The 24,453-nt window shown below is 36.5% G+C and overlaps 1 protein-coding gene across 12 annotated transcripts in view; it reads left to right on the top strand.

The window, feature by feature from the left end:
* PPP3CA (protein phosphatase 3 catalytic subunit alpha) overlaps nt 1-24,453 on the top strand; it is a 208,889-nt gene that overhangs the window by 151,778 nt on the left and 32,658 nt on the right. For all 12 annotated transcript variants that reach the window (XM_026672699.2, XM_087962896.1, XM_087962898.1 and 9 more), the window contains exons 7-10: nt 8,811-8,888; nt 13,438-13,532; nt 16,788-16,913; nt 21,202-21,276. In XM_026672699.2, coding sequence (XP_026528484.1) covers nt 8,811-8,888; nt 13,438-13,532; nt 16,788-16,913; nt 21,202-21,276 — 374 coding nt within the window. The remainder of the gene's footprint in view (nt 1-8,810; nt 8,889-13,437; nt 13,533-16,787; nt 16,914-21,201; nt 21,277-24,453) is intronic.

Raw genomic sequence — 24,453 nt, 5'->3', positions numbered from 1 at the left:
ATTTAACTTGTGAATGATTTTGGACTGCTTATTTTGGACTTTGCTTAAACCTTTCTGGAAGTAAAAAACCTACATTTACTGTACAGTGTATCTGTGTGCTCTGTGTGTATTATTCAAACACTACTCTCTATACGTCTCCCTGTATGCGCTCATTCTCCTAACGGGGAATTACCTCAACACTGGTTATGGGCCCAGGCCATACCAGGCTCAGATAACTGAGAGTTAGTGTGAATGTACAGTACTGTATACAGACAGCTGTTTACTGTTTAATTGTGGGTTACTATCCTGATAAAGATGGCACAAGTTTCTTGGTCTATGAAGTGCAGTCTACTTCTGCGTAGAGAAGATTTATGGAATGTAGTTCAAGATCCACCAGATGTAAATGCTTGGGATCCAAAAAATGAGGATGATGCCAAGAAGATTGCTGACTTTAAACAGAACAACGAACGAGCTCTTTGTATAATTGGACAAACACTGAGTGACCAGCAGCTAGTCCATATTCGTGGAGAAGAGTCTGCTGCTAGGTGTTGGGAGAATTTGAAGAAGATTTATGTTCGTGACAGTATAGGTGCACACATACATCTTACATGTAAACTGTTTAGAGCAGTGGTCCCCAATCTTTTTTGTACCAGGGACCAGTTTCACGCAGAAACACTTTTTCAAGGACCGGGGGGGGGGGAAGGAGTCCGAGTTTGGTGGTTTGCTTGCAGATGTTTCATTACCTGACTAGGTAACATCTGATGTTGTTACCTAGTCGGGTAATAAAACGTCTGCCAGCAAACCACCAAGTTCAGGGAGCGCCAGTGCCTCCTCATTGCAACCCTGAGTGACAGATATTCTCTTCTATTGGGACATTTAAAATGGAGGGTTTCAGCTGCAGATTCAGGAACTGCGCCTGGCTGAGGAGCGCCTTCAAAACTGAGCGCTGGGCGGCGGCGCCACGGCTGTCTCCGTGGCTCAGGACAAGTCCCTGTGCAGGACGGCTGAGAAGCCCCGCCTCTCACCCCTGCCTCCCTCAGCCTCATCCATCAGGTGTCTCCCTCCCTCCCTCAGCCTCATCCCTCAGGTGTCTGCCTCGTTCCTCTCTCAATCGCTCTCTCGCTCCTCCACCAGCCCAGGAAGAAACTGCTTCAAAGAAGCCGGCAGGGTGGCTTTTCCTGTTGGCGCAGCTCCTCCGAGCGCCCGTTCACCCCCACCCGCCGCCCACGGTTCAATCCAGTGCTCCGTTCTGCCTGCCTGCCTGCCTTCGTTTCTGGTTGTTTCGGAGCAGCTTCGGCTGAGTAAAAGGCGCGAATAGTTATTATTCTCAGCCGAAGCTGCTCCGAAACAACCAGAAACGAAGGCAGGCAGGCAGGCAGAGGAGCACTGGATTGAACCTGGATTGATTGGCGGCGGGTTGGGGGTGAACGGGTGCTCGGGGAGCTGCGCCGACAGGAAAAGCCACCCTGCCGGCTTCTTTGAAGCAGTTTCTTCCTGGGCTGGTAGAGGAGCGAGAGAGCAACTGAGAGAGGAACGAGGCGTGAGGAAACCGAAGCCACTGAGCCAGAGAGTAGGACAGGCTTTGGTTGCTTCCTCCCTCCCCTTCTTTCATTTGTGTCCTTGATCCCTGATGCCAGCAGCATTCACCAAAGGCGAAGAAAGCCGCCATTTTTATTTTATTTTTTATTTTTATTTTCTTTGCGGCCCGGTGCAAAGTGATCCACGGACCGATACCGGTCCGCGGCCCAGTGGTTGGGGACCCCTGGTTTAGAGCACGTCTTCTGAAAGGTGGAGATATGTTAGCTCATTTAAACTTCATGAAAAGAACTTTTCAAGAGCTACATGAAAAAGAACTGATATTTTCAGAGCTTACAGTTTACATCATTCTTTCCTCATTGGATGAAAGTTATGTATCTTCACTGGAAGTCCTGCCCAGAGATAAACTGACATTGACTGACATAACTGGAAGATTGTTAGAGGAAGCAAGAAGACGACTGGATAGGGACCAACAGAGAAAGGAACAACCACAAGAGGAGGATTTATCTTCAACTGCCTATACTGTTTGGAAATGTTTTTCTTGTGGAGCTAGGGGACATATAGCTAGATTCTGTAAGAAGGGAAAACAACAGAATACTGGCAAACACCAGAAGGCTAAGAAGAATGTTAGTTTAGCTATGTCTAGCAATTCAACTGTAAACCATGATTTGTGGGTTGTTGATAGTGGAGCATTGCAATGCATTACTAAAGATAGAAAAAGGTTTGTAAAGATGTCCACGAGTAAACAACATGTATCATTGGCAAATGGATGGAAGATTAAAGCATCAGATGAAGGTACTGCATATTGTTCTTATATAAACGAACATTTAACTATGTTGTATGTACCTAAACTGAAATTTAATTTGTTATCAGTAAGGGCTTTAGTTAATATTGGTTATGTAGTAACCTTTAGGGGAGATAACTGTATAATAGAGAAAGAGGGTAAAAGTGTTACTGCTAATCTAGAGAATGATTTATATGTAATACATGATGATCAGCTGAAGATGGCTAACTCAGTTTATAACAATTTTAAGCCACATGATGAATGTATACATTTACTGCATAGACGTCTAGGGCATGTTAATTTCAAAATGCTCAAACAAACTGTTGAATTGTCAGAGGGAGTAAAATTGAAACCTTGTAGCAAGTATTTACACTGTAATGCTTGTAGTCAAGAAAAGAGTAAGGTTATTCCAGCAAACAGACTTAATGGGTTTAAGACCAAAGAACCTTTAGAGGTTGTGTTTGCTGACATAATTGGTCCTAAAAAACCAAGTTTAGGAGGTGCCTGTTATATTTTGAGTATTATGGACCATTACTCACGATATGGTTTCTGCTATCTTATGAAAAACAACATAGAAACATTCCAACATTTCTTTAACTGGCTAAAGTTTGCAGAGAGAAAAATGAAAAGTAAAGTAATTACTTTAGTAACTGATAATGGGACTGAGTTTGTTAACAAAAGATTCCAAACTATGTTGAAATTGGCTGGTGTGAAGCATAAACGTTCTGTACCTTATAGACCACAACATAACTCCTTTGTAGAACGAAGAGGGCAAACATTACAAGCCATGGCTCGTACTATGTTATCTGACTCAGGTTTACCTGAAACACTGTGGGGTGAGGCCATAATGTGTAGTAACCATGTTTTAAACAATGTAGTTAATACAACAACTGGAGAATTGCAATTCACTCGGTGGCATGGCAGAAAACCAAATTTAAGTTACCTACACACATTTGGAGCTCCAGCATGGGTGCATATTCCCTCACAAGTAAGACTGAAAGGGCAACATAGAGCTAAGAAGTTATTTTTTGTGGGTTATGAGGCCAACCATAGATCATTTAGATTCTGGGATTGAGGCACAGCTCATGTTTATTGTAGTGCTAATGCAAAATTTCGTGAGCACATTGGATGGGATAAACTGGAACAGGAATCCAGCAATGATATTATTATTGACACCCAAATAGTCCCTAAAGATAAAATCAGTAAACAACAAATAGCCATTAAAGAGGAAGCACAGGAGGAAGTAGGAGAACAGGCACAGGAAGAAATAGAAGAACAGGAGCAGGTGGCACAGGAAAGTCCACCAGTAAGCCCTGTTATTACCAAGATGTTCAACCCGAGTAACACGACCACCTGATAGATATCAGGCTAGTGTTGTATGCCAAGTGAATACAGTTCCAAGTAACTATAGTGAACTAAAACTCTACCCTGCTAAGGATCAGGCTGCTTGGCAGAAAGCAATGGATAAAGAACTGGAATCATTAAAAAGACTGGAGGTATACGAAAATGTTAAGTTACCACCAGGTAAACATGCCATAGGATATAAATGGATATATAAACTGAAGACAGGTGTGGATGGGAGTTACCCATAAAGCCAGGTTAGTAGCACAAGGGTTCAATCAGACAGCACATGACCATGATGAGGTGTTTGCACCTAGTCTGAAGGCTACTACATTAAGGGCAGCATTAGTGTGGGCAGCTAAGGAGAAATACATTATAAATCATTTGGATGTAGAGACGGCATATCTGCATACACTGTTGCAACACACTATATATTTAAAGAAACCTTTAGGTCTCAAAAATGATAATACTGATAAAACAACTGATTGCTGGAAATTGAAAAAGAGTCTTTATGGTTTGAAGCAATCAGGATATGAGTGGAACCAATGTATAGTTAAAGAATTAACTAAGATAGGTTTTGTAGTTGGCATGGCTGATCCATGTTTGTTTAAAAGAGAAAGTAATGGTATGATTTCATTATTGTTATTATTTACTGATGACATACATTAATCACCAAAACTGAACAAAAAGTTACTGAGATAATCTCACTGTTAGAAAATAAATTCAAGATAAAACAGTTAGGAGAAATCAAACAATATCTTGGTTTAAAGTTAGATAGAACTAGGGGAGGATACAAGATCTCACAGGCAGAAAAAATTAACCAATTACTAAAAAGTTTTAAAACGGAACTTTGTAAGCCGGCTAAAACACCAATGAGCCAGGAGTTTAGCCATAGTGATGTTCAAAGTCCTATTTTTGATAAGAACATTTATCAGTATTTTATTGGTAGTTTATCTTATCTCAGTAATTGGTCAAGGCCAGATATTGCATACAGTGTTAATCAATTAGCGAAATTTAACACTGAGCCAACTGAAAGGCACTGGCAAGCTGCTAAACGTGTGTTAAGATATCTAAAACAAACAATGCATTATGCATTGTATTTGGAGCCAAAAGATGAACTGAATTTGACTGCATATGCTGATGCAAGTTTTGCTACAGACATAAATACATGAAAATTTACATCGGGTACTGCTGTATTATTGGGGAAAGCATTGATTGGATGGAGATCTATTAGACAGAAACATCTAAGCTTGTCAACAATAGAGGCTGAATTCTCATGTTTGTCTTTATTATGTACAGATTTAGTTTTGTATAAACAATTATTGATTGATATGGGAATTGATGTAAAAGATCCTATTGTTGTTTACGAAGACAACCAATCAGCAATCCATATGGTTTCAAATATTGCTGTTAAAACAAGAACGAAACACACAGATTTAAGATATTTAAATGTGAGACAATGTGTGCAAAGTAAGATGATTAAGCTAGAATACTGTATGTCAGAAAACAATATAGCAGATCATTTTACAAAGGCCCAAGGCTCTATAAAGCATAAGGCTAGCTGTGAAGATTATGGACTTAGAATGTAAGGTTGTATATATTGTCTTACCCAAAAGGGGAGAATGTTAGGAATATGAGTCACCTAACAGCTATTTGGGTTAGAAATATATAAACCAGGATAAACATTTTAAAACTGTATCTTTAAAAGCATGCTAAAAACTGCAATTGGGTGTGGTTTCTCAAATGGCCATAAGATGGATCCAGAAACCTGGTTTGTCTGAGTCTCAGAAGAGAGTGTGAATGTATCTCTGTTTCCTTCTGTTGGAAAGTATTGCTGTTCCTCCATTTTTTTCTAATTGACTGATATTCCTGGATTTAATGTAAGTCTGATACTGAACTGTTTTTGACACTGGAATTTGATATTTGGATTATCCCTGGATTGAAAACTGACTGATTTAACTTGTGAATGATTTTGGACTGCTTATTTTGGACTATTCTTAAACCTTTCTGGAATTAAAAACCTACATTTACTGTATAGTGTATCTGTGTGCTCTGTGTGTATTATTAGTCTCCCTGTATGCGCTCATTCTCCTAATGGGAAATTACCTCAACAGGGATGGTGGGGGTAAAAAGGAAGTTCTTAAATGAACCTCATGAAAGCCCTATTAACGTTCTCCCAAAATTGGAATGTAAACAGTATGTGAATGTCCCTAGAAAGCCCCCCCTTCTAATTCATATAACTTGTGTCACAATGGGCAGGGGAGACAATTTCAATCTAAATTACTTCACAATTGCACACAGGTTTTGAACTGGGTCTCATCATAGGAATGTAACTTTCCTATGGTAAGCATGATGTATTCAGAACTCAGGGCAGACAATGAAATGTTTTTTCTTTTGTTATTTGACTTTTCAGCCTTATATGCAATTATATGTGTGTGTGTGTGTGTATGCGCACACACATACATACATACATACATAATATGGAAGTGTATGTGCGTCAGTATAATTGAACTGTCTCCTACATTTTTCTCGCCATGTACATGTATACATCAGAACTAGATTGTGTTGTTTCTCTGTGTCATATATGTGGCTATATGCATAATGTTGCATTTATTTATTTTGTCATGTTTATGTAGTGTATATTGGAGGTGGTGACCCTTTGGCAGCTGTATGCAACAAAATTTCATTTTAATGTATGCCAATTAGCATACATTCAAAGTGACAATAAAGTTATTCTAAGTTATTCTAAGTACATGCAAGCAGTGAAATTTTCTCACAAAATAGTTCTAGATAAGAGTTCTTAGCTTGCATAAAATAATGTGAACATTCTTGAGATAAAATTGGCTTTCATTCAGTTTGACACACTGGCCAAAACATAGTTAAACTAACCATAACTACCTTATTTTTAACAGTGATGCTAGATGTGGCACAATTGTTGCTAGGGTTAATAACCATAGTGTATATCTTGTCTAGCTTACTAAAACTGTTTTGTTAAATCCTTGACTAACTAAAGCTACAATGATTGGCAGAGGGCTGTATCAGTGGGTCCATCTAGTGATTACCATGGCATGTGAAAGATTACAATTGGAACGTAATTCCAATTAATGATGAAGAATGTGAATTAACAAATGTTTTTTTAAAAAAAGATTGATATGTAATATGACTATAAATATAAAAAAGAAAGAGGAACAGAGATGAATGAAAATGGTATAAGTTTAATTCTGAATGAAAGTGCAGAGTGAAATATACATTATATTGTGACATCTAGGTCAAAAAAAAATTTAATTAAAATTCTACAGGATGGGGATAATTGCATATTACATTTCAACAACTAGAGATACTAGAAGAACCAGGACTGAGTTTGGGAAGAATTTTTACAACATTCTGAATTAATGCAAAGTGTATATTATTGCAGTAGGTGGAGTGGGAGATTATTATTCTAAGTGATATGAATAGATCACAGAAACAAAATGAATACGAAAAAAATATTAATTTTCTATAGTACCAACAGTGTACAATGAGGAATTATAGTAATTGGAACTATATAAAAGGATGCTTGGTGGACTGTTGAAATTAATGGTTATAAGTGAATATTTGATGCAAAAAAATTGGAATAATAAAAAGATAGTGTATGATGGGTTTCAAGAGAAATGGTTATCTGCAAAAAAAGTAGTAAAGTAATAAATTTGTTAGCATTAAGAAGAAGCAAAGAAAGCAATTTTGATGGGAATAAAAAGGGTTTTTGGAAGTGGGTGAAGAGGAAGCAGAATGAATGGAATTAAAAAGTGCTTAAATGATTTAGAGTGATCCTGAAGTGAGGGAATGCTGCAGTATCATTCTGAGATTCCTATTACACCTACCTTGGCCTCATTTAAACGAGCTCTTAAGGCCATGAGCTAAATTGGACTATTTTCTAAACAGTTTTTCCCTGACTTTTCAGTTTGGTAATGTAGTGTAATCCTATGTCATGATAGATTGCGTAGCCCATAAATTCAATAAATAAGTAAACAGTGTCTCCCCCTCCCCATGAAAAGCAAATCATGAATTCTATGAAAATGTTAGAAAGGCATAAAGTGTTTACGGTGTAATAGGAACAGTAGTGTAAATGTGGTTTGCTTTTGGAGTGGCTGTGTAATTTGTTTAAACATGTGTGAAGATTTCAGTTGTGTCTGGTGATTCAAAAAATGACATTATTGATCCCCTGTACAAAGGGTACAAAAATGAGCGCTGTAACTATCTCCCAGGAAAATAAGCTTATTAATCCTATCTGGTTAGGGCTTAAACAGAATTCAGGTTGAAAGGGTTTGAATAGTGAAGAGAAAGGATAAGATTGAACAAAAACTTGGAATTGTAGGATGACTTTGTGCAAGGGAAGGGCTGTGCAGACAATATTTTTATCTTCGGCAGGTCACAAAGAAAATTAGAAATATGAGAAAGAAAGTGATTTTATGTTGTTTAATTTAAAGCAAGCATATTATAAAACAAACCACCTTGATTATGGAATGTTTCACCTGAATGTGGAGTGGGAGTTAACTGCTGAAAGAGGCACATGATGGAACTGAAACATTAGTAAAGATGTTTTATGAATAGTTTAACAATGAAATGGGAGTAAGATAATATATGTGGTGTCCACTTTGTAGTACAGTATAATGTATTTATGCATAAATATTTAAAGAATATTTGTTGCAAAGTTAGAGCTTTGTTGGCTGGAAACATGAATGTGCAAGCATTTTGTTGTAGGTGATGCTGCCACTGTTGGCAGCAAGCCCAAATAATTTGCAGTGAATGTTAGATAAATGCCATAATCTGATGACAAATGTGGATTTAAAAATTGAAGTAGTTGCATTTGGTAGAAAAAAATGGAATGAATGAATGAAAGTTATACATAAATAGTAGATAAACTACAAAAATTGTATAATAGAACTTTACAAGATAAGACATCAAAAGCAAAGTATCAGCTTTATGGACTATGGAATAAAGAATGGGGGAAGGCATTTATGTCATTTTTGTTCAAACTGGGACTCCTTGGAAAAAAGAGGAGATGCACAAATACCTTTTACTACATCTATATATTCTTGAAGAAAGTGACTAATTTATTTTGTGTGTGTGTATTTTAATCTAATATTTAAATTTTAAATGAACTAATATCTTTCTTCTTAATCTCAAACAGTTACCCTGCTGTATGTGACTTCCTACAGCACAATAACTTATTATCTATACTTCGAGCTCATGAAGCCCAAGATGCTGGGTGAGTTTTTAAATTATATAGTTTATATATATTATTCTCAGTACCAGTCAGCTTGATTTTGTCTTCCAAGCAGTTGGATACAGATAGATATGTCAGGGTAGGCTGCTGTCTTTGGAGATGTTTCTTGGAGATCTAAATTAGAAGGCCCCAACCCCTGGTCCCTCAACCAGGCTATTCGAAACTGGGCTGTGTGAATGGAGTGAGCATGAATACTGCTGCACACTCACGCAAGATGAACTGTACACTGTATGTGCCAGCCCACAACTCATGCAAGGGCTGCAGTTGCATGCTTGGCAACTTCTCGCTCCTAGCCAGGCCACCAAGCCTCAAAGATTAGGGACTGCTGATCTAAACAACATGCCAAGACTGCTGTTGTTTTGTTTTGTTTTTTAACAAACAGGGAAAAAGAGTACCACCTAGCCTTTATCAAAGTTCTGTAATCTAGCAAGTCCATCAGTCTTGAAATTACATTCTCAGTATGAATATTTATGTATTTTTTAGCATAATATACTGCAAAAGGGAGTCAGGTGCCCTTCCTTACCTTCAAGGATTCCAAAATGAAATCCTGATATTCAAACCGTTTTAAATAGCCTTGAACTCAAAATCTCATAAATACCCATAATGATGTAATGTTAGAGGTTAGAGTAGATAAGCAGCAGCAGAAAATATAATAGCTTTGTACAGCCTGTTAATTTTCCAGATCTACAGGTAAACAGTTTGAAAGAAAAAATATCTTTCTCTAATCTCTGGAAGGAAGTACACTTTGAATAAACTAAGAACTAAATTAGAGAGTTGCATCAATTGCATAATAAATCTTCCACATTTAACCCTTTCTTCTCCTTTGATGAAACAAATTTACAGCATGTGACTTGATTTAATTAATGTGTATCCCAGCTTTTCTTACAAGATGGTATAAAACTGCCAAACTATATGTTTATTTAACAATATATGTCATTTAAAACACCTTTCAAAATAAATGAGTTTGAGAAAATGAAATGCCAGATGGATCTTTTGAGCTGTATTAACTTAGTAGAGACACAGAGAAAGTGGGCATTCTGTTTTCCTATTGTACCTACCTGCCAACACCCACATAGCTGGCAAGACCAAGGAAGCAAGAATGATACAGATTTCAGTAAGGTAGCTTAATGCCAATTTAGAATATATACAGAATCTTGAAAACTGTCATTGGGCTTACCCAGTTTCAGTTATAATGTGTCAGAGGCTCTTTCAATGATTTTTTCCTTCTCTCTCAGCAGCTGGACTTTAATTGCTTTCTATGAGATAAATAGTCAATTGACTCACTCCCAGCTCTATCTCAGTCTCTCACTATGCTACAGACAAAGATGAAATAACTTTATGAGTGCAGCTTTGCACGAATGAAGTCCTTGTGTTTCCAAAGCATTAAAGTAGTCATGTCTTCTGAAAGTCTTAGTGCAGCTTCTTTCAAGGCTCCAATCTTCTACAAGTTTGTATGTGGCTGTCCTAACCAGGAGCAATAATCAAGACAGCTATATCTTAGCTTTTGGGAAACATGCTTGTTTCAATAATTCAGGGAAGGAAGACCCCCCCCCCTTTTTTTAAAAAAAAAAAATATACTTTGGAAACCCTTACAAGAGGTCCCTCACTGATTTCAGAAAGGAAGAACTTCATGTAGGAAAGATTTATATTGGTGTAAAATAGCACTTTGAGGTAAACCTAGGATTGGGCTACTTACTTATTTATTGTGCTTCCATTTGCAACTTCTGTTGGAAGATTCTTGGAAATGTTAACATAAATTTCTTCTCCAGAAAGATTATCTGCTTTACAAGATGAAAAAGAACATACCTGTAAAAAGGACATACCCGTAACTGCTGTAACGATATCTGTTGGGACCTTGCTTTATTCTGGATAGGAATAAAAGTGGCACACCTATGAATAGCAAAATAAAGCTTTTGTAAAGAGAATTCTATTGAGAATAGTGTGAATTCAGTAGAAGTAAAATAATAGTTTTATACCAAAGATCAATAACCTTTCTAACAACATATGATTGATTCAGTATCATGAAAACTAAAAAAAAAATCTACTCAGAAGATGTTAGAAAGGCTAAAAGGCTTCAAGATTTTTTGTGATAATACAGGATGCTTATAAAATATGGAAGTCCATCATTTTTAGTTTTCTAAAAAAATACTTTGGAAATCAATGGATAATGCCATTTAGAGATGTTGAAGAAAGTATTGTGACTGTAGATGCCAAATTGCAAACACTTACTTATGAATGAGAATATAGACTTGTCTTGTACCACCATTTATGGCAAGGAAGACCTAAGGCAGGGATCTTCAACCTGTGGGCTGAGGCGTAAAGGGAGTGCACCCGGCCCATGGAAACGGCCAGAGACCACCCGCACGCACATGCACATCCTCATTTGTGTGAGCAGCGGGCAAGCGCATCCATGTGTGCTCCATTTGTGTGAGTGGCAGGAGCACGTGCAATGCATGCTACTTAGGCAGATAAAGCTGTGTGCACCACTTGCCAGCCACTCACATGAAGCTACCCCATCTACCCCACCCCACCCCACGCCAGCCAGGTCTGCAAAGCTGGAAACACTGGGGAACTCTGATCTTAAGGCCTTTTAAATTTGTCAGCCAGTCCAATGGCCCAGTTTCACCCTTACTACCTTCTGTGCAAATGTGCAAACGGGAACAGACATGATGGTAGGGAGAACTTTGAAAATGCCAAAGAAACTTGCAGACATCTCTTTAAAAGGAATCTTGAACATGTTAAATCCATAATGTCATTCCTTTCTTTATTAAACTTTATTGAAAAAAGCTTGGAAAGACATGAAACCATCTCTCAGAAGATTTTTTTATATATTTTCAAAAGTCAAAGGAAGTATGTGCAGGAAGATAAGAGTAGCCCTCCTGAATTATCCAAAGAAATTTTGTCAACAAGAACTTTAACTGGCTTGTGAGTAAGGATGGAAACATAGCCTCCTACAGTTGTTTCCCTATATATAATTTTTGGAATTGTGCTGCCCCAACCCAGAAAGAACTTCTGCAGCAAACAAACAAAAAAGCATATCAAAATGATCACACTTGCTATGACATTAGAGATGCATCTCTCCTTGCCTCCTTGCATCCTAACAATTGTTACTGGTACTGTACATAAGAACATGTATAGACACCATGCTACACACCAGGAAACTTATATATACACAAACAGATGTATATTCACACAAACACAACATCTCTCTCACACACAAACATATAATTGTAAACAGGCTTGTTTTCTTTTTAAATTGTCAGCTCAAATATAAAACAAAATCAGAATAATCAGCAATGTAAACTAATGTTTCTGTTGACACTAATGGTGCATCTAACAGTATAGAGATTGACTATAGCATGAATGTAAGTATAGTGAGATACACAGCTCATGAAATAACTCATTGTTAACATGCTGTACATATTGCCCTTATGGTCAGAGAAGGAAGAGAATCTAAAATTGATTTTCATAACCCAGCCTAAAAAATTCTAGGACTGCATTGGCCTAAACCTGATTGCTTGCCAAGAACCTTCCACTTAATCTGTGGCATTTATCCTTCCTTCTGTAGATGCCTTTATCACATCTTTCTCTATCCAGGAGTTTTCTCCTATAGCGAATGAATCTTGGTGCTCCAGAAAAAAAGAAGGAATGGGAAGATTGTTGTGTATACCTAGGTCTGTTTACACAATCTTTGAATCCAATCCATTGTTCCTTTTTATTTGGAGGGGTGAACAGTTTTTAAGGATGCCTTTCTTCCTATTAAAAGTGGTATCCAGTCTGAGACTTTAAGACTGAATGCAATTGTTGCGTGCTCCTGCCCCATCCCCCTCCGGAAAAGAAAATTCCACATGTTCTTACTACGTTATTATTTCAGTGTGGAACAAGGAGGAAACAGTTAATTCTCCTCTCAAAATCTGCTGTAGTAAGGTAATATAAATTATTTTGCAAGATTTGAAAAGCTGCCTGAAAGTAGTTTATGGTGCCCAGGTAGATGTAGTGAGTTAAACTTTTAGTTTGCTTGCTTTTATTTGGTTTTTGGGTATAGGGTTTTTTTCAGTAAACAGTTTTATCTATAAATTTTAATTGGCTTTGGTCTGGACTTTTGAGAGCCAAACTAAATAAATAATTTAGCATTTAGTTTGACTGAATTACTATTTATTTTTTAATAACCAGGGTAAAATCTTATCAGTTCTAAAGGGGAAAGAAGCTTCAATTGTGTGTTCTCCATCATGTTTTCAGAATTTTCTTGAAATGCCTTTACCATGTCAGAAGAAACCAATGACTAATGTAATTTTAGTTTATCCGTATGTATGTATCTCAGTTTTGCCCTAACTATATGATCTCCCCAGATTTACTGAAATTATAATTTACTGACTTCCACCCAACAGCATATGAAGTGTGCACATAAAATATGAAAAATGTTTAACCAAAATCCATGAAACAGGCATGCACACATTACAGTTAGCCTAAATAACATTACTAAATAAGTAGTTAACAGTGCTAATGAAGTGTCTTGTGCAATTTGTTTTAGGTATCGTATGTACAGGAAAAGCCAGACAACAGGCTTCCCATCACTAATTACAATTTTTTCAGCACCAAACTATCTAGATGTATACAATAACAAAGGTAAGAGCATTTCTCTCACAGCATGCTTTTCATTATAACTCACTCCTTTACTTCTATTTCTCCTTCTTTGTTGACAGTGACTGTTTGACATAATTTATAATGACAAAGTATTAATGTTGAAAAATTGGGGTTTTCTTTTCTTTTGCTTAACTGCATCTGATATTTTCATTATTTAGGTATGGATATAGTTATGTATTTTACTAATAGCCCATGAATTAATTCATTAAAGGAAGAAAAAGGGAAGTGAAATTACTTCAGATATGATTGAACCACATCTTAGTCTACCCAGTAACAGAATGTCCAAACTTTCCTTGCAACTAGAGCACGGGCTACCAGTGGGGGGGGGGGGGGGGGGGGGGGGGGGGGGGGGGGGGGGGGGGGGGGGGGGGGGGGGGGGGGGGGGGGGGGGGGGGGGGGGGGTGGGGGGGGGGGGGGGGGTGTTTGGGGGGGGGGGGGGGGGGGGGGGGGGGGGGGGGGGGGGGGGGGGGGGGTGGGGGGGGGGGGGGGGGGGGGGGGGGGGGGGGGGGGGGGGGGGGGGGGGGGGGGGTGGGGGGGGTTTTTTGTTTGTGTTTTTTTTGGGGATATAATCATCAACGATTTCAGATTGTACATTTTTGGCGTAGCACAATCCAGAATCAAAGATGGAAGATCACTAGAGCCAGGAGATCCTACAACCCAGAGCCACTTTGTCTTTCTAAAGCCTATTCTTTCCCATTCAGAATCCCATTTGCACTCAGAAACATGTCTTCCACTCCATCACTTGTTCGTGTTGGGGGAAAGGGAGATTTAAAGCTGGGTAATATCCATGCTATGACCTCAGTCAGCAGATTTAAATTTAAACAGGAGTAGTCAGATGGTTGAGCCCTGAGGAAACCTCCAAAGGAAGGGCTGTGGAATCCATTGGTTCCTGCATTCTGCAACACCAACTGGAATCTGTCTACCTCATCAGGATTAACAGGATCAAACACATCCCCGATAAGAAAGCCAAACTGAGCCTCAGGAATCGGCACATGGCCTGCCAAAAGACCTGAGTCCAAAAAGATGCTAATACCGCGTCTGATGTGCATTCCTCTCATATAAATTTATTAGCCCTGAGCTTTTCTTTCTATCTGAAAATTTGAAAGAAAGAAGGAATTGAAGTGCCATGTATCACTAGAATGGTATTAAAAAGGGCAAGTGAACAATACTAGGGTCTGAACAAAATTTCTGCTATGATTGTAATTTTACTTCTGCTCTAGAACACTGGAAACAATCGGATCATACAACTACCTGTTTTAGTAGTTTGGATTAGAATTAAATTTGGGAAGGATTGATACGTTTTTCTCTAAAGCTTAATTAGACAGCCTAATAATCTTTTGCATAATATTTGAAAATTGGCAGTACTTAAATATTATGGATTTAATGGAAAAGAACACTGTAGGAACATATTGAATTCAATTATTTTCCTCCTCTATAGTTGCTTTCTGTTAGCAACTCTATAACTGGTTATTTTCACAGTAATTGGTTATTAAGTGTGCGTCTTTTCTGGATAATGACTACAATACCTTTTTGCCCCTGGCTTTTAAAAGAAATGAAGCTCTTTTGAAACACAGTTTAAATTCTTGTTTTAAAATCACTAGTATTGGACTGCAGTATCAGCAACATAAATTTTTAATGTGTTGTATGTTAGTAATGTTTAGATTCTCAAATGAATTATTCATTTAATCGCTTATTTTCTAAAATTGTAGGAACTTTGTCATTCATTGATCTTTTCCTGAGATTTTAGAATATTTTCCTAGTTCTTGAATCAGTGACTGCTGATTACAAATAGAGTGCAGAATATTTCACTTCGAGATAATTAATGGGGAGTTAAAACAATATGATGCCATACAGCTTGTCAAGTTTTTGCACCTAACTTAAAACAAAACTAATTTGTGCATTATATGGATTAGTGTTAAGAAAAGAGCTGGAAAAAATATTTCCTGTAAGAGACTAATAGCAAAATGAGGAGACTTAAGACCATTATCGGGAATTTTGAAGCTACAATAGTTTGTTTAAACATACTTCATCATCTTTAACTTTAATTGCTTTTTTGTTGTTTGGGTTTTTAATTATATTTTTTATTTTTATATTTTATTTTCATTTCATTTTTTCAGAAAAGGTCATATGGAGTTGGTGGCCTTAAAATTGAAATAAGAAATAACTAATATAGACAATATATATAGTTAGTATATACCTAATATACTAACTAATATTCCTGAGAATTCAAATAACATTTATTACAGGTTTCAAGCCAGGTAAAAAAAGAATATGTAATAAAAAAGTACTATCTCTATATCTATGAATTAAATAGAATAGCATAGCATAACATAGCATAGCATAGCATAGCATAGAATACTTTATTGGCCAAGTGTGATTGGACACACAAGGAATTTGTCTTGGTGTAAACACTCTCAGTGTACATAAAGAAAAGATACATTCGTCAAGAGTCAAGAATCATAAGGTACAACACTTAATGATAGTCATAGGGTACAATAAGCAATCAAATCATACTAGGAATACAAATTGTAAGGATACAAGCGACAAAGTTACAGTCCTACAATTACAAGTGGGAGGGGATGGGTGATAAGGAGTGATGAGAAGATTAACAGTAATAGTAGTGCACACTTTGTAAATAGTTGAACAATGTTGAGGGAATTATTTGTTTAGCAGAGTGATGGCTTTCGGGGAAAAACTGTTCTTGTGTCTAGTTTTTCTGGTGTGCAGTGCTGTATAGCATCGTTTTGAGGGAAGGAGTTGAAACAGTTTATGTCCGGGATGTGAGGGGTCTGTAAATATTTTCATAGCCCTCTTTTTGACTCACACAGTATACAGGTCCTCAATTGAAGGCAGGTGGGTAGTAATTGTTTTTTAAAGAAAAACAATAAGTGTAATCATATTATGCTTATTGTTTTATTAATACATATATAATTAGGAATAAAGATTAAAATAAATCCATATAAAACTGTTTACAAGAAATTCCAAACCTAAGTAATGATGCAGCATATTGTACAAATGGTAGTACAAAACTCAGTTCTTGAGAGCTTCCTTTTGAGTCTGTATCAAAAGAAGTAACATTAAATAGAAATCACACTCCTTACCTGGAATTTTCTGTAAGACAGTATATATAACTGCAACAGTGCATGAAGAAAGCACTAGTACATCTAAACTTTTTTATAATTGGATTATATTAAAAATATTATTAAACGGCTAAAATGATTTTTTTTCCTTTTGCAGCTGCAGTATTGAAATATGAAAACAACGTTATGAATATCAGACAGTTTAATTGTTCCCCTCATCCATACTGGCTTCCAAATTTCATGGATGTTTTTACTTGGTCTTTGCCATTTGTGGGAGAAAAAGGTATGTAAATTGTTTTGTCAATGATTAAAAGGGAAAAACTCTTTACTGACCAATTTGATCACCCAGGATATTCAGAGATGTTAGAAGTTGTCAGGAATAATAGCAATAGCACTTAGACTTATATACCGCTTCATAGTGCTTTATAGTCCTCTCTAAGCAGTTTACAGAGTCAGCATATTTCCCCCAACAATTTGGCTCCTCATTTTATACTGACCTCAGAAGGATGGAAGGCTGAGTCAAGCTTACACTGGTGAGATTTGAACTGCCAAATTGCAGACAGCCGGCAGGCAGCAGAAGTAGCCTGAAGTACTGTACTCTAACCACTGCGCCACTGTGGCTCATAATAAGAAGGAAACTAGGTGAAGACAATGGACCATGCATGATAATGACAGCAACAGTATGGTGGTGAGCAATGTAATTAGGGCATGAATTTCCCTTGCTAAACTGTGCATTCGTAAAATGCAATGTGACCACATTGCTTTTCAAAAACAGTCTCCATTGTCATTGTTAATCGAAACTCATGGGTCTTTAAGCAAGAACCATCTGTGACTGGTAATTTCCTGCTTGATTCCCACAAGTAAACTCAATAGGGAAGCCTGGTGGAAGTTGTCAGGTCCAGGTAATCCACAATCAGGCTGGAAGGCAAATGAGTAATACAAAGTGAGATAGGAGATGTGCAAGTGACAGTAGGGGCTGAACACAGATTGTTATGATGCCAAATGAATGTCTGCAGGTTGAGGAAAGGTGTAACAAGTACTGTGTGAATGCCTTTAAGCTAGGGTGGGAATGCTGTGGTACAAGCATGCACTATGGAATACCAAAACCTTGGGATCTAACAAAAGGAGGAAATTCTGTTACAGTTATTTTTAAGATGACGTATGCTGAATGATACAGGTCATGAAAAATGTCAGTAATATGTATCAGGATATTTTTTGATAGCAGTACAACAGTTCGTTTCATAGCAGTATCTATGAAATTACTTCACTTTCTCAGTTTTTGCCATGATGTTAACCTATTTTTGAGATTATTTAATATTTTTGACACAGGTAAATATTTTTATTACATTTTAGTTGTTTTCTGCTATTCCTTATTAGTATATATTCATGTGGCATGTTCAGATGATTATTATAATTGCTGCTTTTTGTTGTAATGGTGTCTTGAATTATTTTGATTGGAATTTGACTCTAAAAAAGACAACTAGTTGTATGTCCAAAGACATTATTTCTGTATTTGAAAATATCAGTGGTAGAGTTGAAACTGCAACTATGGTGTTACTGCTATTACTACATAGTTATCACATCTATTGATTTTAGTTCTTCATTCCTATATACATATGAGTTCTACTTCAGCAAACTCTGTCTACATCCTTAAGATCAACAAGCTTAAATTGATCTCAGATACCCCCACAGTATTAGTAGTAGCAGCAGTGGGACAAGTTGTCAGTGCTTATTGTACAGTAAAACTCTTATCAGATGAATCTCTGTCATTTCAGGTGGATTTGCCCAGCTGACATCCAACTCCAATTATGAAACTTTTATCCTCCCAATTCATTGTACCTACATTTAACAAAGCTTCTTTTATGAAGAAAGGTTTGTAGGCTTCTTAGTTAAACTTAAAAAAAAGGCCTTCTGAAATTTCTTCACAAAAGAAGCTATGTTAAGAGTAGATGCAATGAATTTGCTTAGTTAAATTGTGCTGGTGTGAGTTAAAAGGGATATTTTGGAAACAGGAAGTAGGTAGGTAAAAAATTAGCCAGGCACTTAGAGTGTAGATGTTCTTTGGTGTTTACATTTTTCATAGTAATTTTTCAGATGTTGCCAAATGATAAAGGTGAGGTGAGGTTGCTTTTCTATGCTTGTTAAGTGGTGGGTGGTAAAGGTATTAGTCTATATCTCTACCTAGATAATTTTCCAACAGAAGCTTGGATTTCTATAGAGAAACAATTATATGGCAGGAGTATGTGGGCACAAGAATAGGTAAATTGAAGTTTTGCAAATTGGGCTTTGTAGTAAAAAAGTAAAATGTAAGGGAATTTTACTTCAAGAGGGCAAGGGACTGAAAAGATTAAAAGGGGGTTAACAGACCTAACCATGCAAGTCAACAATAGCCTGGAACAGGGGTGTCAAACTCGTGTTGTCATGGCAGCATCACATGATGTATTGGGACTTTTTTCCCCTTCACTAAACTGGGTGGGGGCAGGGCCAGCACATGACGCATCCAGCTGCGGGTTTGACACCCTTGGCCTAGAAAAATCAAACACTGGGAAGCAAATCAAAAGATGCTTTTCTCTTCTCAAGTGGGATTATGTAAAGGAGAAAGAGAGAGTGACAGTGTCCATTTTATTTTGGTCATTTGACATTTGTATTTTATCTGTATGTGTAAAATCGGGCTAAAGGCAGAGTTCCAGTCAACAGTAGTTGTCTGAATATAACCAATAAACTGGGATCAGTTAAGCTAATTGCGGTATATAGTTCATTTCCTTTTATAGATCAAAATCTGGACAAAATGACTTTGTTCTGTTTGTCGGCATGTGTGTTTGTATGAAACATGTTTGTGTGAGATCCAGAAGTGAACAAACAGTTAGTTTTTGAGCTATGAAGGTTATCTACTCTCTTAAGAAAACAATTTTAATTCACTTCCCTTTTTTCTGTTTACAACTTCCTTGTAGATCTACAACTTTATTATATATAACTTTATACTGGGTTAGCTTGCAGTGAGATAGAGCTGATTTTTTTACCTTGGTGTATAAAAGAATAGATTTAATATTTCACTTTTCTCCTACAACAACCTTTTACCTTGATTTTAACAGAAGGATAAATCACAAATGCAAAAATAATTCACATCTCCAAATAATTTTATTATATGTTCATGTCTTCACTTTGCCCTCAAGGATATTGTCTGAGAGTTTTGATAACATCACTTAGTAAATAAAAAGATTAATTAAAAAACATTAAAACTTATCTATAATCCTAATTAGAAAATTATCAATTTCTTAACTTACCTTTGTCCTAAAATACAATCTTTATTGCACATGCAGTTTCTAAGTTGTGCAGCTTAGTGTAGCTTTAATCTAGCTAAAAATATAATATGAAAAGGTGACCAATTTCTGATTATAATAATATGGTTAATATCCTACTAACCCTCTGTGAAAAGCACTGCAATGGGGTGAATTCCCAACTGAAAGTACATTTAGTAGCAAATTAAGTTTGTTGCTATGGAAAAATAAGCATTGTCTCTTTTACATGTTTAAGAAATTGTTTTTGCTTCTCTTTCAATTATTCCAAGTAGAAATAATTTGATAAATACCCTTTAAGCTTACCTATCTGTCCAGTAATGAAACTCTAAATACTTCGACCACCTAATGAGAAGGAAGGACTCACTGGAGAAGAGCCTTATGCTGGGAAAGATTGAGGGCAATAGAAGAAGGGGACAACAGAGAATGAGGTGGCAGGATGGAGTCACTGAAGCAGTCGGTGTGAGCTTAAATGGACTCCAGAAGATGGTAGAGGACAGGAAGGCCTGGAGGAACATTGTTCATGGGGTCGCGATGGGTTGGACACAACTTCACAACTAACAACAACAATCAGTCCAGTAAAGTCATGAAGTATAAGCACATTTCCAGGAGAATGAAAGATTGTCGATACACAACACTTAAAGGATTCATTTAGCTTGCATTTATGGCCATCTAGAGTTCAGGTCTGCTAATTTCATAGCATGTTTATGTAGAGAGAAATGCCTTCTTTCTATTGTTAAATATTTATGGATACCGAATTAAAGTATTTTATTTTGTGTAACTTGCAGTGCTAAGTTACTTCAGCTTTGTGCTTAGTGGATGAGAGAGAAGAAAAGAGTGGGGAATGAGTAGCACAACTTTACTGGAAAACAATACAACCTGACAAACATTGTTTCAAATTAATCTGACTAATCAAGTTTTTTGGGAGAGAAACAAAATGAAACATGAACTTCCCTCTATTTATAAGCCAGACATCAAAAAGAAGGACTGAATGTATTTGGTAAAACAGGAGTTGTATTTTTGCAGTCACTCTTCTGTTGAGCATTGAACTGTACAATAATCCCTCCTTAATCGCCTAAGAATTTGGACCTTGTACTCTGTTCACACAAATTTTGCTTTTATTTTATTTTTTGCTCACTATTTTTTGCTTTAAACTCTGTGCAGTTGTTATATACCAGATGTAACTTTATGCTGTGACTTTTATCAGCCATTCTACACTGAGAATCTTAGCTTGTCTCATATTATCTCACATCTTCCACTTGGTTTTCTTAACAGTAACAGAGATGCTGGTCAATGTGCTGAACATTTGCTCAGATGATGAACTTGGAACAGAGGAAGATGGTTTTGATGGTAAGAAGCATTGTGTATTGTGCCTTCAATTCAGGTGTTTTGCCTTGATTAACGTTTGTGCTTGAAAATGTTTATTAATCTTAAGGAAAGTCGTAAGGTGACTTTTAGAAGAAAGAGTCTAGATTTCATTTCATCCATGCTTCCTCAAATAATATCCTTGCCAGATAATGTGTTTGCTTTTATGCATGGTTTGTAGAGAAAGAGTGAACATAAAATGTTCCATTTGCTTCTTTTCAAATCAAAATGGCATTTAATACTAAAATACCTTTTCTGTGACTATGCTGTGCATTGCAAGATTTATTAGTACAGAAGATCATATTGTGTAGAAATTATAAACTTAGTACAGATATTTTGGAACATGGACAGAACATAAGGAGAATCATTCAAGAAGTTAAGTCTGATGTTCAGAATCCATAGGTTTTCTAGAATCTAGATGTTCAGACTAATGATATAGGCCATCCTTCTCTGTCTTTGCTCTTTCCAGTGCTATTTGAGTATGATGCTTAAAATTTCCAGTTCCCAGATAATATGACTCATGGCTGTGCTATCTGGGAATTCTATATTCCATACTAAATTTCTGATACAAAATGGTGTGAATTTTGGCATTTATGTGAACTACAAGTTTTAAACTAAGTGATACAGGGGAGAGAGTTTATTTCATGTAGATTAGTGTAGCTTCATTTGTCTCAAAATACTCAAAATACTCAATATAATTATCTGAAGAACTTCTAAGAAAAAAAAACCTCTGAGAAAAATTAATGTAATAAAAAACTATAGATTTTCTAAAGCTTTTATATTAGAAATACTAACTAAAGAAATAATTATATCTTGAGAGTATTAGATTGGAGAAGGTTATGCTAGAAATATAGTTCTCTTTGAACCTTTGAAATTGGAAAAGAAAATTTCATTTATGCCCTTGTGGGAACAGAATAGCATCATCTACAAATAGTGACCTGATTCACACATTTCATTAGCTATGGTTTTGTTTTTTTTATCATGTTTCATTAATCTCAGTTGGGAATAACTGTAATATCCAGAGGAGGAGAGTACCTGATAAAGTCAGACCTGCACACTGAAATTAGAATGTGATGCTTCATGAATTCAGAGGGAATATATGTCATATGCAATGTCTACAAATGCTTAAAGAAAAACATCCAGAAAAGATGCTAAAGATGTAAACAATCTCCAGAAGAAACGGGATAAATTAAAGAGGCTAGCATGGATAACTCTCTAAAACATTGAAGAAAAAGTGTCATATAGGAAATAAAAAGATGGAACATAAATAAGAATATAAAATAGTCTGCTGAAACTAAGTCAGAAAAGCTACAGGTCAGAATGAGCTAAGCTTTCAGCAAAATCCCAAAACAACAAAAAAGAGTTATTTGCATATATTCAAAATAAAAAGAAAGCCAAAAGGACTGTTGATCCATAGTGAGAAGAAAGTGGTGATACAATAATGTGCAATGATGGGAAAGCTTAGTTTCAGCAAAAACTAAGCAACTTAGGCTACCAAAGGTGATGGTAAAAGTTTATTTCAATGAATTCAATAGTCCAAGGTTTCATAGATCTAAGAGTGCTGAAAGAACTAGCAGAGGTTTCCAGAACTGGTATTCTTTGAGAACTCCTGGAGGACTAGTGAGAACCTAGAAATGTGAAGAACAAATATTTCCCCATGTTTAAAAGGGAAAAGGTAGATCTAGAAAACTGCAGGTCTGCAAGCTTGATGTCCATACTAGATAAAGTCTTAGACAAATTATTAAGCTTATTCAAATAAGCTGTTAGATATTCGGGCTAAAATTAACAGGAGCATGGGAGCCAAATGAATAATGTCAGGCTAACCCTGTCTCTTTCTTTGATAGGGTTACTAGATTATTAGATCAGAGTTGTGGTGTATTACTTTACATTGAAAACCCTGCGTTAAGGCCACAAATACAGCTACAATATTCCTTCTTTGAAATAAATGTAATCTTGAAGCCTTAATGAAGGTAGAATTACAGAGTTTAGACAGTATTCCACTATTTTCTTCTTCCTAGAAATTTACATATAATCTTGACGAAATCCTCAAATTTTGAGTTGGTTTGCCTTGCTTCAACTGTGAGCAGTAGCTTTATTTTGGGTAGTGAATTTCTACCTTAACCAATGCAATTTTCATACTCTATAAGTGGCATAGACAATAACTAAAGGAATGGAGCAAGTTGAAATAATCAGCATATCAGAGCCAAGAGTGGGAACTGTGTTTCTTTTAATGAAAGAAATAAATTTGTTAGACTTTGTAATGAATAAATATACCAACTTTAAACTTTTCCCCATGCAAAAAATCATATCATCAGATTCCAATAGCATAGTCTTTGGATTGTCTAGAGATTGCAAAAATAGACCTGGGGAGACCTTACTTTGACAGCCATCTGTGATTGCCATCAACTCACATTGATATATTTAGATACTGTTATGAAATTAAACTTCTTTTTTCCTTGGGTCCTCTTAAGAAATAAATAAATATAAATATAAATATAAATATAAATATATAAATATATATATATATATATATATATATATATATATATGTTTTCTTAAGTTTTCGCGGTACTTACATGTATGGTGTTCGGCTTGGTTCGGGTATTTTCCCACGTCATTGTAGTTCTTTTAAAGTTGTAGCAACGTTTCAGCAGAATCTCATCTGCCATCATCAGGCTTCTGTATTGTGTCCGTCTGTGGGTCAGTCTGAAAGTGGGTCACTTTCACCATATGAAAGATAAGTAAAATGAGAGTTCCCTATCTCATGCACTATGAAATACATTTGATCTATATCATCTGCAAGGGGCAAATTTAGGACTGTTCCTGAGAAGGCATGCTTATAATAATACCGCACTTACTTTATTTCACAAGGGATGGAAAATTCAGGAAAAATAGTCCCATTAGTATATTGGTGTTGGGCCATGTAGGGCTTCAAAATGAACACTTGGACCCACAAACTTGTCAGAAGGCTAGTGCAGCAGTTGTAAGATGCTATCAAACCAGTCCCTCTCTAGTAGTAGACAAGTCATTTACATTTTACACCAACACACGTTCAAGGAAAATAACATATATAGTACATTGCAGTAGTCTAAATTCTAGTGGTTTATATCATGAGAAACTTTTGGTCCATAGAGGTAGTAAATCAGCCACAGCAGGAGCTGC

Source organism: Notechis scutatus, chromosome 4 (assembly GCF_049901735.1).
Source record: "Notechis scutatus isolate UNSWTSFEM ecotype Mainland chromosome 4, rNotScu1.2, whole genome shotgun sequence".
Lineage (NCBI taxonomy): Eukaryota > Metazoa > Chordata > Lepidosauria > Squamata > Elapidae > Notechis > Notechis scutatus.
The sequence above is the reverse complement of the archived record's forward strand: the minus strand, read 5'-3'. Positions and strand labels throughout refer to the sequence as shown.